The sequence below is a fragment of the Anser anser genome (genome assembly GCF_964211835.1).
Source record: "Anser anser genome assembly, chromosome: 2".
Classification (NCBI taxonomy): Eukaryota; Metazoa; Chordata; class Aves; order Anseriformes; family Anatidae; genus Anser; species Anser anser.
The window spans coordinates 53,177,156-53,191,225 of NC_139721.1; the positions used below are offsets into that span (position 1 = coordinate 53,177,156).

At 35.9% G+C, this 14,070-nt stretch overlaps 1 protein-coding gene across 3 annotated transcripts in view; it reads right to left on the bottom strand.

The window, feature by feature from the left end:
• Nucleotides 1-14,070, bottom strand: part of LAMA1 (laminin subunit alpha 1) — a 105,536-nt gene that overhangs the window by 17,306 nt on the left and 74,160 nt on the right. For all 3 annotated transcript variants that reach the window (XM_083822695.1, XM_083822696.1, XM_083822697.1), the window contains 14 exons: nt 13,861-13,972; nt 13,536-13,698; nt 10,995-11,205; nt 10,636-10,752; nt 10,379-10,542; nt 9,148-9,286; nt 7,861-7,954; nt 5,924-6,040; nt 3,792-3,974; nt 3,328-3,482; nt 2,764-2,907; nt 1,815-1,948; nt 1,377-1,527; nt 715-839 (listed from right to left, as the gene is read on the bottom strand). In XM_083822695.1, the coding sequence (XP_083678821.1) occupies nt 715-839; nt 1,377-1,527; nt 1,815-1,948; nt 2,764-2,907; nt 3,328-3,482; nt 3,792-3,974; nt 5,924-6,040; nt 7,861-7,954; nt 9,148-9,286; nt 10,379-10,542; nt 10,636-10,752; nt 10,995-11,205; nt 13,536-13,698; nt 13,861-13,972 (2,009 nt within the window). The remainder of the gene's footprint in view (nt 1-714; nt 840-1,376; nt 1,528-1,814; nt 1,949-2,763; nt 2,908-3,327; nt 3,483-3,791; nt 3,975-5,923; nt 6,041-7,860; nt 7,955-9,147; nt 9,287-10,378; nt 10,543-10,635; nt 10,753-10,994; nt 11,206-13,535; nt 13,699-13,860; nt 13,973-14,070) is intronic.

Below are 14,070 nucleotides of genomic sequence, written 5' to 3' on the forward strand. Positions count from 1 at the left end.
AATCTCACAATGCATAATTTAGCCTCAGGGAAGGATATATACAAGATAAAATAATTGCTACAACATACACCCTCTTACTTTAAACTTGTCATACATTTATCAAAATGCTTTGCCTAATGGCATTTACAATAAATGTTCTATTAGCCTCTTTTTCTGTAATATAAGATTTCTTTTAAAATCTCATCCAATCAAGCAGCACCCTCTGCTGTTTCTACATGAAATGTTCTGCAAAAGAGAAAACAGTTAACTAACTCTTTTCCATTCCTTAAACATAAAAACAGCGCAGTCTGCAATACCCTTTCTCTCTGTCACACACAGGAATGGGTAGCAAGCACAGTGGCTACAGTTTTGCTACAGACTTTTTAATAAGAGTGCTTTACACTGATTTTGATCCTTGGAAAGAATAAATGTATCTTGCTACAAATTACTGAAAGGCAAACATTCCAAAATACTTTGATTTACTGGCAGTCCCCACTTTCAGTGCACAAAACAGATCACAGCCATAGAACTGTATTGAAAAAATAAGTATTAATAAGTGATAAAATTATGTACAGTTAAATTATTTGACACCATTAGCACATTCAGATTAACATATTCAGAATTGTAAGTTAATGATCAATGAAGCAATTTGTCTGAGTTTGTTAATTTTAGCTGCAACAGAAATATATATTCTACATGACTCTAAATCTATTTCAAAAGAGTAAGACAAAATACCTTCCAAAACACCCATTGCACTTGCCCTCTCTTTCCATGTAGTTCCAAAGACCGATAGATTTGCCATTCAGGGATGCTTCTCCCATGCACCCTTTAAAATGTGTCACCTTAACAGCAGGTGATTTCTGTAAGTGAAGAAATACTTTATGAATACAATTAATGTTAAGTATTCTGAAAATTATACAGCCAAATTATTGTTTATTTTCCTTGAACTCTAAATTTGTTAGATATAAGTCATAATAAAAGAACGTGGTTTAGCATAACTATTAACAATTACCATTTAAATCATAATAGATTAGATTTGCAGCAAGTAAAAAAGTGGAATAACTATGTCCTTGACATACTTACATTTCTCATTGCATGAACAAAGGCAATCTAAAAGAAGCCATGGAAGAACAAACCAAAAAAGGAGTTCAATGTGTAACATCTATGTATCATACACGCACACAGAGCCTGTCCTGGTGAATAATTTATGCAGAATTTTCCAGGCAAAACTAAATTCAGAATACTAAAGAACTTCCTTACAGCATCTTTGCTTTAGGTTCACAGTACCTGGCATTTCTTGATGAAACAAACAATTCATGCAATTATTGCTAAATCAAAGGTGTATCTCAAACGTCATAAAAATAACATATAACAGAATACTGATTTCAGAACTGAACCTTGATTTGCCCCCCAAGTCCTCCAATAAATATCAGTGTTGATTTGTTAACATCTAGTATGCTGGCTGTCCCAGGAGAGGTTGCAGATTTAGACGAAGACTTCTGATTGGAGTTCACTTCCTCTATGCTGAGTGCACCTGTTTTTCCAAACCTGCCAATTCAAGATAATAATAAATAGTTTTAGAAATCACCAAGTTTAATCCACACATGCTATCAACTTCTCTCTTTAAGGTTAAAAAGCATCTTGTAACTGGAAAACTCAGCAGATGGTTTGAGTGCTTTATGATGAGTTCATTCAATAAGTAGACAGACGTTTCCGTAATACAGCAGTCACATTAAAAAAAAAAAACAAAACAATCCTAATCTCAGTTTCCACTGAACTTATTTCTGATTGTCTTTTTAGACCTCCAGTAATTATGCCATTCACATTTTAATTACCTGGTTGCATGTATTCTGTGCCATTTGTTGTTGTCAATTTGAAGATCAGGGTATTCTACTCTTGTTGATCCAGAGCCCAAATCCCAAAGAAGAGCTACCTTACCACGTCGCATCTCCACTGCAAGGAAGTCTGTCTGAAAAACAGCAGTGGTTATTTTAATACTCCATATTGAACATGCTGCTTCCATTCTAATTTTAATTTTAACATATAGCATTGAGAAAATCTTTCCAGATTCATGCCCCCCACATCCTTGGAGTTTACTTTTAGTGAAATCAAGCCCAGTGAAAGAAAAACCGTTAATGAAACCAAAAACCTCAGCTTACAGACAAGCAGTTGAATCTTTTCTTTATAGATATGTAAAGACATGATAGTGTTTACATGCACATGTATAAATATGCACTTCTTTCTGAGCATATGCAAAGTGACCTACCAGTCTGTGAAAAAGTATTATCACATGATAGTGTGCCGCAAGGAAATAACAGCATTTTTATTAGAATTAGAGAGGGAAGGAAGAGGAAGGCAATGTGACACTAAGCTGTCATGCTCTTTTACAACTGAGTGGATGCACTGTGCTCATGAGGGCCAAATTCAGTCCTTTCTCTGTGATAAGAGACAAAATGCTTGATGTACTTCAGCATGCTATATGAAAACATCACACAGAGTGTCACACTCTGTGAGGTTAATACAGAGAATGGGAAAAGGTGGAGATTCGTGACATGGCCAAGACGCAATGCTAACAAATCAAGTACTTTTATTCTCTGCCTTTGAGGACCTCCGTGGAATCAATCAAAGGCACAAAAATACTTCCACCCCTACTGACCACTTCTGTCTGCATGCAGCCACATTTGGGTTCTTAGTTTGAATTCAAGTAGGAAAAAAAAACATATATATGGCCATTTAAAGTATTTGATTAATATCACCTCCAGTGAATGTACATCAGAAACTTACCTTTCCATTACTACCCAGGTAGAAAAGGAGGTTATCTGGTTCAGTAGTTTTCACATTAAGGGTTAGGGTGTTGTAATTTGTAGATGAAATCTGGGGTTGGTAGGCACGAATACAATCTCTGTCTGCTGATACTGCAACTTTAATCTGCGGGGAAAAGAGGAAATGGAATCCAAACAAGCTTCAGTGTACACAACACATATTTCTGGAATATGTACTTAGCTTCTGACCAACCAATAAAAGCAATTCGTTGAGATACTTTCATGTGACTTAAGTATTGCTACTGGGGTTACATCTTAGCAGTCTCCTAGGTACCACTTGAAAAAAGAGATTCCCAGATAGAGAAGAAAGAAATGTGTCATAATTCACTCATCCAGTTATGAAATTTGAAGCCAATAGATCAAACTATTCAAATACTTCAGGAAATAACAATAAATTTTTGGTCAAAAGCTCGTATGCCAAAAAAGCCAATGTAATGATTTCGGAAAATAAAGATAGAGAAATTCTCAAAGAATCTGTGTTAAAAGTGAAAGTGAAGCCAGTTAAGTCTGCAGCAATGGTACTTACAGATGCTGCCTGCTTGCGGGCTTGGCTGATGAGCTCTTTAATTTCAGACAAATTTCTGCTGAGGTTCTCTTCTAGCATTTTCAGAGGTTTCAGCTTATTAAGTAGAAGACTTGCTTGTGCTTTGACCTCTTTAACTTGTTTTTCAGCTGTGATTGCTGGCAAAACATAAATGAAACGTTGAGGCAGGTTGAAAGAGAAATGCTAAAATATTTAATTGCTAAAATAGTTAACTGATTTCTGATCGTTTTGTTTCAGCAATGTTAAACATCAGTAAGGAATATGCGTACTTAAGGGCAACCCATGAGACTCCTCTAGAGGTCTTTTAAAAAGTTAGCCTGGTTTTATTGAACTGGGATGAAACTTTCAGTCCATCAGACTTATATTTAATGCCTATTAAACTTTAATATTAGTACTGGTTCTGCAAGCAGTGACATTTCTACAGAGTAATGAAGCAGCAAACTTACCAGCTTTTGATGAATCAGTTATAAGTTCACTAGTTTTCCTCAACGTGTCATTAACTCGGGACAATGTAGACGAAGTATTCAGGAGCTTTTGATTGAAGTCCCCAAAGTGGCTTAAACCCACCACGGTGCTGGTGTTTGCAGACACAGCTAGCTCTTTCACCTCAAGCACGTATTTCCTTGTATCTAAAAGACAGTGGCAGTTCACAGACTAAAAAATAAAATCACAGCTTTCATAAATACTTGAGAGTAATAAATGCCTGGCCTGTTTCATGACAACACAGTTATAGCCATAATCAAAACATTAGAAATGCTGTCAGTTACATTCATTTTAAACTAAGAGTTATATTTTCATCTCTTTGTTTATATCAGTTTGTAAGGGGAGCTCCAAACCAAGACCTGTTGATACCTAATTTTGCATAGCCGTTGAATGCCCTGTGGCTTACAGAGTGAGAACTTTACCTTCTGTGAAACTGGAGGGCCAGAGGTAGGCTGGTGCAAACTCCTCTTGCCCAGTCAGTAAGGTGGAAAATGGCCATGGCCCTGAACTAAAAACATGGTAAATGCTCCCATACTGGTGATATAGATATGGATATAGCTATAGATGTAAATGTCTGTTCATACACATATATGTACAAATATAATAATATATTACTCAAATATATATACATAATAGAATATATTAGCAATTTCAGTTAAGACTAGTCACTTTAGATTTTCAAGTCTTTTGATTAAAAGATTAATTAAACTAAGTTTTGAATTCTGGGGGAAAAAATGTTGTTGTTTTTGTTTGTTTGTTTGTGACCAGCTCTGAAAACAATGTAGACACAGAATGATGTGATGGCGAACTTCATTCTGTCTATTCCAACAGGGAGGTTATCTGAATACATTAAGCTTCCTGCTTTTAAGTTCCCTGAATGAGTGCTGGCACCCCAAGTCACTAGTCTGAAACTCACTTTTTGCATCCTGCAGAAAGCTGGCAAGGCAGAAGGCCTATTACACCCATTGTTTTTTGATATGAGCACTTATAAAGTCAGCATACTGCTCCAACTCTCAGCCTGCCCCTTACAGTCCCTGTGCCAGGAATACTGGGAAGATGCTGCAACTGGCACAAAAGGCCCGATTTAGGTCTGCAGGGATCCTTCCTCATTACCACTACCCTAGGCAGAGGGCAATACCATCATTAATCTCTGTCCAGATAAAAAAAAAACAGAAAACTTCAAGAAATAAAACAACAAATTAAAATCCAACAACATTAAGCTATGAGTTAAGGAGGGCTGTTCTGTAATTTTAATGATGCTTTCATTTTTAACGTGTAGCTTTATGTCAGATAGCATCCTGCAATTAATGTCCAGTGTAACTTTGTCACTAATATCACCCTTTAGTGTGAGTTAAGAGCCTGAGCAATAAAAAGGGTATTTTAAAGCTCTGGACTTAGTGTTCTAATCTGGAGATACAGTAAAACCCAACAACCCATGCAGGAGGCCTTTAGGAGTGTTCATTTACCTTAAAAAAAATACAAAATAAAAAATTAAAGTTGGTAAAATATTTCAGACCCTCCTCTTCGCAACATGAAAGACATTTTCTTTACTAGCTTCAGTGAAGCTCTAGGTCTTCTCTTTATCCAAAATAATGACTTTTTTTTAAAGGGATTTTTTGGTTTTGTTTTGGAAAAACACCAAAAGAACGTTTCATCGGCTAACTGAAGTCAGCAGTTACAACTAGAAAACATTTAGATGTACATGATAAGACTCGTTGCACAGTAGAAATGATTTTGAAGCAAGCTATCAAAAGAAAGCAAAACATCACAGTTTCACATATAGTTTCTCTCCATGTGGGATCAAATATTCTAGGACTTCATTCTCTTCTCATACTAGTGTAATTCCATTGCTTTCAGATCCCCTCCTGATTTACAGCAGTTTGAAATGGGAATCAGACTACAGACCCCGTATCATAACCAAGTTATGTTTTATGGTTACTAAAAATGGCAAATATTCCTTGTAAGGCAGGAAGCTAAATGAGTCTCCAGTCTAGTTTGTTGCTATGTTTTTCCCATCAGATGATGAACAGGATTTTATTATGATTGTACTAGACCGTTCTGTAATAAGAAGAATATCAATACCGATTTCACTTACCATTAGGCAATGCTTTTAGTGTCAACAGGGAATCATTAAGCTGGTTGACAATTTTAATAGCACTTTCCTGAATCTTTTCTACCTTTTTGTTCAACCCATTCAATTCAAATACAAGGCCTGTTGGAAGAAATATTTGTGATTTTTCTGTGCGTAAACAAATACCATACAGTCCACACAAAACCTACATACAAGGATAATAAGCATTTGGTTATTTAATCAAATAAAACTTTGTTTTCTTCAACAGAAAGAGTGTTTTAAAAACATTAACCTAAAATTAATGCAGTATGTCCAGATAAACACCTGTGGGCACTGTTCCATGCAAAGCCATCCTTTTTGGACATCTCCATCAGACTGAAATGGTAGAAACAGTCAGGGAGAAAGCTATAAATTAAAATGATTCCAAGATGGCGAACCCCTATAATTTCTATTATGTTCTTGACTTTTTTGAAATATGACAGTAGCAATTGAAAGGAGGAGTAGTGTCTTTTTTGTGAGTTGTTTGCAGAATCTTTTCACTAATAATGAAAATATGTAGAACAGAATGAACAAAAAGGTGTGCATTCTGTCCATCTGAATACATAAAAAGTGTGTGTGTATATATATATATATATATTTAAAAGCCATTGATATTCAAAACAAAGACCATTTTACAGTTACTGTTTATCTCTGAAACATTCGTCTTCCGTCCAGTTTTGTTCACAACTTCCCATAGGGCTAGATGCTGCTCCTAAACAAAGTCTCAGTGTTCAAAATGGTTTTGAACTTCTGTGCTGGTTTCAGTTAGGACAGAGTTAATTTTCCTCCTAGTAGCTGGTAGGGTGCTATGTTTTGGATTAGGATGAGAAGAGCGCTGATAGCATGCTGATGTTTTAATTGTTGCAGAACAGTGCTTACACCAAGCCAAGGACTTTTCAGCTTCTTGCTCTGTCCTGCCAGCGAGCAGGCTGGGGGTGCAGCAGGAGCTGGGAGGGGACAGACCCAGGACAGCTGACCCAACCTGGCCAAAGGGGTATTCCATACCATCTGACATCATGTTAAACAATATATAGGGGTGGCTGGCCGGGGTGGGGGGCTGGCTGCTCGGGGATAGGCTGGGCATCGGTCAACGGGTGGTGAGCAATTGCATTGTGCATCACTTGTTTCATACACATTATTATTATTAATACTATTATCATTATTATTATTATTATTATTATTATTTTCCTGTCTTAATAAAGTGTCTTTATCTCAACTCACAGGCTTCACTTTCCTGTTTCTCTCCCCCATCCCAGAGAGGGAGGGGGGAGGGTGAGTGAACAGCTGTGTGGTGTTTAGCTGCCGGCCGGGTTAAACCACAACAACTTCCATGGTGCAAACTAAAAAGCTTTGGTGATCTTTGTGGAGTAATAACAAACTAAAAGGATTTCGGAATTTATAGCAGGACACTGAGCCAAAAGGCACTTTTTTTTACAAACAGACAGAAAAAAAATCAGCTGGTTATTGTATTTCAACTGTGTAGAAGGACCAAGAAAAAATTATTATTTAGATATATCGTCCTACATACTTGTACGTAATCCATGATCTATTAAATCAAATTGGATGAATGCATTTCTTCAAGAATTACATTTGTCCTTCATCTACTGCACAGTCCCTAATGACTTAATTCATAGCATTCGGAAAAACAGTGATTTAAAGAAAGCATTACTTGGAGAGAAATGAGATATATTAAAGGTCAGCTTTTTAAGTGTTTACTTAACTACATTCTTACCAAAAAAGTAAAACAATACTTGAGTCCTGAACACAAAATTAATCCCAATTGTATAAAAATGCATGTATGTTCATATGCAATATTGTAACTTACTTTATGCTCATTTAAAAACATAAAATAAAATAAATCCATCATAAGCAGGATATGGAAAAAGAAATAGAAGCAGAAATGTGAAATCTAAAGAACTGACCATTACTTTTTTTCTTCAGATTTTTTGCTTCATTTTGAAATTTGGAGCTAAGCAGTAGAGCTTGTTTTCCAAGAAGACTGAGAGACTCCTCTGGCTAAAGAAGAAAGAAAAATAACAGAAATCAGTTGTCAGAAGTCCAACTGAAAACATTTAAGTATCTTTGGATGTCTACTGCAAGTTACTGAACATTCTCACTATTTAGGTGACATTCTATTTATTATTTTATAAAGCATAAATAAACATAATTCAAGTTGCAACCTTTTGTCCATGAGTGTGACAATCTCTGTGAGTCACTTAAAGAAAAAAAAGACTGAAACAAAACCTATCAAATTCTAGTTTGAACAGTGCTACTGGATTCACTGTTGCCTTTTGGAACATCAGTAATTTTAGTTCCAGTTCTAAAAATTTTCAGCACTGAGCCCTTTTAAGTGAAATATTTGAAAATAAAAGTCTTCAAAGTATTCTTTTAACCCATTTCTCCATCTGTAAAATCTGGAAAAGTACCTTCAAGGACTCATGTTGCATGAAATTTTAATAAGACAGAGCGATATAAAATAATATACAAGCACACAAAGCAATACCATTTTGATCCCTATCACACAAATGCATTATAACATATTTGTTTGCAGGAATAATGTGCATGACACATGCAAAATGTAGCTGATTCTTTCCTTGGGTTTACAATCATGAAACATGCAAAGAGATAAAAGGGGGGAAACAGAACAATACGAAAGTAATAGTAACTGGTTAGGTAACTAAACTGGTCGGGTCTTATTAATCTACTGTTTTAATATCAACCTGATACTTTTGCAAGGCAGAGGAATGGCAGATGAGACAAAAATATGAAGTGTCCTCAAATAGGCAAAACAGCTGTGTTTGGGAATATCTAGATAGAAGAGGAATAGGGATAGGTCAAACAAGAAGATGGCTAAATAACTCTGAAGGTGGAAGGGAGCACCAGAGGACTGGAACTTAAGTCCTACAGGTATGCATGTCAGATGACTAATGATAAACACATAGAACCAAATCCAGTCCAGATAAATTTGCATTAGATGTAAAAATCAGAGTAAAAATGGTACTCTGGCAAAGAGGAAAGCAAGGAAAACAGAACATGAAATCTAGTATCATTACTGCCTTGGAGTGCAGATTCAGGATAGAGTACACACTAGCCAACAGAAAAGGCTGCCTCCATCAAGAAGACCCAGATTCCAGCAAGCGCAAGAAACATAAGAACCAATATTCCAAAATGGTAGGGAAGTTAATTAAGATACTAATATCGATACTTACCAAATCCAAGGGGCCATTCACAACTCTAGATGCATCATCTGCCAGACTCTCTGTTCTTTCAATCACACTTTTAACATTGGAGTGGGTGTAGACAGCAGCAGTTGCATTCAGAGTCACATTCCTTATTTTAGAGAGGCCACTAAACAAGAGATTAACAAATAATTCTCTTTTTATGAATCAAGCAACATAAGCAACAAGTTCTACATCTTCAGTTACAACATGCGCATCTTTCTAGAACACATGATGTACTCTAAAAAAATGAACGTACCCAACAGTGACACAAGGGCTTTCCTTACAGTTCATTATTTTGAACCAAAAAAAATCAGTTCCAAATCACCTGAAAACCTAAAGCAATTCATTTTATATTTTATTCCTTGTTGTTTATGGTGAGTTTTTCAATTTATAAAGCCACTTCGCCATAGACATTTTGCATGAAGAACAAACAAATCACATTGCCTAAACATAACATAACAGAAACGCATTCCTAGCTGGAGCTCAAAAGCAAAGCAAAATACAGAATCAAGGAGGAAATATGAACATCTGAAAGCTATTCCATATCAAATTCTGCTTTATTGGATTTGTCTGGCTGCAGCAAAATCAGCAGAGTCGCTCAGTGTTACTGAAAGCAAAGCCTTCTGTTCTTGAACTTAAAATGTGTGTCAATTTTCCAGTCTTATATGAGTTAATTTTTAAACACAAGTCTGCTGATTTTATAAGACAAAGCAGCAAGAGTCTTAGAAGTATTCCTGGGACAAAGTATTTCCATTGAAATAACTCAAATAACTTCCCAACTTGAAAATTCTAAGAGTGCATTTGAGTCCATTTGGGATTTCAACCCACTCATTTCTGCAAGATGCTTTGATAGCAACAATAATGCAGGCATAGCAAGAATAGCTTCTTGATGAGATTCAGTGATATATTGTCAAAGAAGTATTCATACACAGACCACAAGCTTTTCAAGTCATGCCATGATATATTCACTGGGCACTTAATAACTCACTCGTTACTGTGTAAGTCAGCCACATGAAATTCAAGTCTTGTCAACCCCCTCTGTAACGTTTAATAAAGACACTGTGCACTACCTTAAAGGTGAAAAGCAACTGAAATGAAATGGGGGCTAAAAACTGATTGCGTTCCCTTAGTGGATGAAGCTACTACTACCTATTTAAATTAAATCTGACAATATTGTAAATAAAGCCTCTCACGGTTTCATTTTTCTCAAGTTTGTTACCTCTCTAGTGCATCTGCAAGTCTTTGGAACTGGGCAGCGTGATCCTCAGCTCTGTATACTAGGTCAAGCACTCCTCTCACGGACATCTGCATCACCAGCTCATCCACATGGTGTCGCAAGTTGGTACTCCATAGAACTAGCCCATCCTGGTGGACCTCTAGGTTCTGTACAACAAAATGGTTTCCTCTTTTTTTTTTTTTTCAATAACAAAATCCACTTGATAGCGTCAAAAAGGATGTTAAAACTTAAGAACTTACAGAGGTAGAGTTCTTTACATCTTGGACAAGAGCAGCAGCAACATTCACTAGGATCTTTCCTTCTTTAATAAGCATGGTTGAGACTTCTTTACCTTCCTTTATATTCAGCTTTTTTTCCTATAGCATAAATCAATTGTTTTATAGTAGTCTGTACATTAAGCAGTGCAGGTAAGTTCATATATTATATAATCTTTTTGTTTGTTTGTTTTCAAACAAAGGTCTGGTTTGCTTTGAGTTTTTAAGATATTACATAGATTAACATGTTTAAATGTGTACAGTTTCATGAAAGTCAAAAAGCAACTTATAAACGCAATTTCACATTTGACATTTCTTGTGTAACACAGATTGTCCAGCCTTACATTTAATTCTCCCAGGTTGCTAGAGATAAGAGGAAACAAGCGATTGGTCTCATTGATGTTAGCCAGTGCCTCATTCACCATATCCTGGGCATCTTGCAGTCTGCTGTTGTGCTTTGATAAGAGCTGGCTTGCATTCTTTTTCAGCTCAGCAAACTCTTGCTGGGGTCTAAGATACTCTTTTTGAACCCGGAGCAACAAATTTTCTGCAGCTCTGGTAAAGAGAGGAAGTAAAAAATAAATACACTGGAAAGGAGAGATTTAGGCATGGCTTTGTTGTGGACAAAAGGGGATATCCAAAATTAATGTAAATGCACCTTCTTACAATAGTCTGTAATTTTTCCTATAATAGTATGCATACGCACACTAGGTTAGTTACTTATCTTAGCACACAAAAAATGACTGTTTGGGGGAGAAGGAGAGGAATACAGTTCAACTTTCTATGTGGTGATTAGAGGAGAAAGGGGTTAGTATAAATGACATTTGCTTGGACTTATGTGGGATATCCCTCACATCAAAACCTCTGAGAAGCATCCATCTGGGACTTTTATGTGTCTTAATTGTAGTAATTGATATTGTGAATGTAGGATCAAATCATCAATTATGAGCAATGACACTGGAAAGAAGCAACTAGCCAGAACTGAAAGATACATATGCGAGAGTCCTGAAAGTTTTAAATATCAAATAAAAATAAATGGCATCATTAGAATGACTCTTGAAACAAGCCATCTCTGTACTTATCCTTTGAAAACAGTAAGAGATATTATCTGGGTAATACCAAATTTCCCCAGATTTAGACAGTTGTTAATCTCTTCAACTGGTTTATTTGGGAACATTTGCAGATCCATTTGAACACTGCCTAGTACTGAAGAAGTTGAACTGAAAATGATCCTGAAAGTCTATTCCTCTGTTTCTCTTTGTTTCTGCACATATGCTGCACACATTAACTCCTGTGAGTGACATTTTATTTTGACATTTACTTTGTCCCTTTTAATCTGTTTTCAAATCATATAGATCTTTAGCCAAAGTAGAAGCAGCGTAGTTTATATCATGATACATTCTATCTTTTATATCGAATAGCAGATGTGATTTTGCATTTATTTCTTAAAACTAGTAATTCAGAGTCCTCAAACTCAGAAGCTATAAACTTAAAAAGAGTTACAAGAATGAAAGTATTTTACAAGACAGTGATGGCTTCTATTTCAATATATAGTAAAAAGGTTATATTCCAAATGGCTTGGAAACTCTGCCATACATGGCAAACGTGAGGAGACTTCAGTTATGAATGTTGCTTAACAGTATGTCGCCACGAGTTCAATCCACTATAAGCCATGTGGTAACTTCTGCATACCAAAAAATGCTTATTTAAATCAGTTTTGAATTTACAGCTGCACTGCATGATAAATTCTGCAGAGCCAACTCTCTAATAAATCTTATTAACTCTCTCCTTCATTCTGTCAAAGGACTTACCAGAGAACTTTCAGGAATTTCAACAGAGTATGTAATTGAAAAACTTAATTTACGAATGCCTTGTATAACAGCTCAAGCTGATGCTGAAAGTCAGAACATTCTCTTAATATGCTACAGGACATTGAGACATTTTACTAAGTGAAAAAAAAAAGCTATTTCAAGTTCCTAATAAATATAAGAATAAACAGTACATTCCCATGTCATTTTCATGTCCACTTAGCTGCTGTACAGGTTAATATTCAGTACAAAGAAAAGCACAGGAGTCTGTCAAAAAAATCAGATTTCCTACCAGCAAAAGCATTCTGTTCTGCCTAATCTAAAGGATTTAATAAAGAAAAGTCAAATTTTCAGAAATATTCCTGGTCTAAACCTCTGTTGCTTAAAGCCAGTACTACTATTCTTACAGCGTCACTGGAAGCTAGCCTTGGGCAATATTTCATACTTTTGAAGTTGGAACAAAATTTATGCTGACTGTGGGAATAGCCAATGTTTTATATTGCCAAGTCTGGCAATAAACACCAATAAATAATGAATTTTTTCAAAAGCCATTTAGAAACAGTCTTTAATTGCAGGCAAATCAAGATAACAAATACAAATTCTAAACAGTGGCTTATAATGCTGAGGTTTGGTTTGACTTCATTTCATTTGCAAATCTAGTTGATACATATTCCACTGCCGATCTATTATCATGTCCTTCAGTAGATCTGACAACTCTTGGGCTTGCAACTGACTAACTGTTCTACCATGTCTCTCAGCCATAAGGAGATACGTATTAGGGCCAGATCTGAATCAAACTCAGATCTGAATCAAACTGAGATCAGTGAGTCTTTCACTTACTGCAATGCATCTTTGTATCGCATCCAAATGAACAGTCTTTGGCTATATTATATCATGTGAGATGCAGAAATATCTTCAAATAATGTAACTCCAAATTCAGAGTTTGCATAGCTCCAGCAGGGCTACTTATCATAGCACAGCCTATTATTATGGCACAAAATTTCTCCAGATCTCAAAGAAGCAGTATTGCATAGTACAGACATATGCGAAACAAAGTTTCCAGTAGAATAGGCTTACTTCAGGAGACTTGTAGCATTGTAGTGCTGTTGACCAAAATCTTTCTTGCGCAATGCATCCAGCTGGGCAGAAATACCATCCTGAAGGCTCTGAGATGTAGCATTTGGCAGTGGGAGATCCAAGCCCAGTGTTTCATTTAGCGACATTGCAACTTCAGCAAGTACTAAATAACAGAATAAACGACTTAGTCATACCACTAGTAAAAGAGTATGTGAAACTCCTGCACAAATTGCAGCATTTCTGTGCAAATAAATAGTTCTTTAAAAAGTTACAAAAGAGATACCTTTGTAAATTGTGTAAAGAAATGGTGATATAAGCAGAATACCTTTGATGGCTGTATGTACCGTGTCAATAAACGCAATCAGTTCTTTACTTTTATTCCTGGTTTCTTGAGTCATTGTGTTAAGCTGCCAAGCTTTTTTCAAAATTCTAGATGACTGGAATAAAATCAGAGATAATCTTTGACAGTTCTGTTAAAACACTATCTATTTTAATAAAAATTGTTTACAGCTTTTACATTTTTTTCCCAATATTG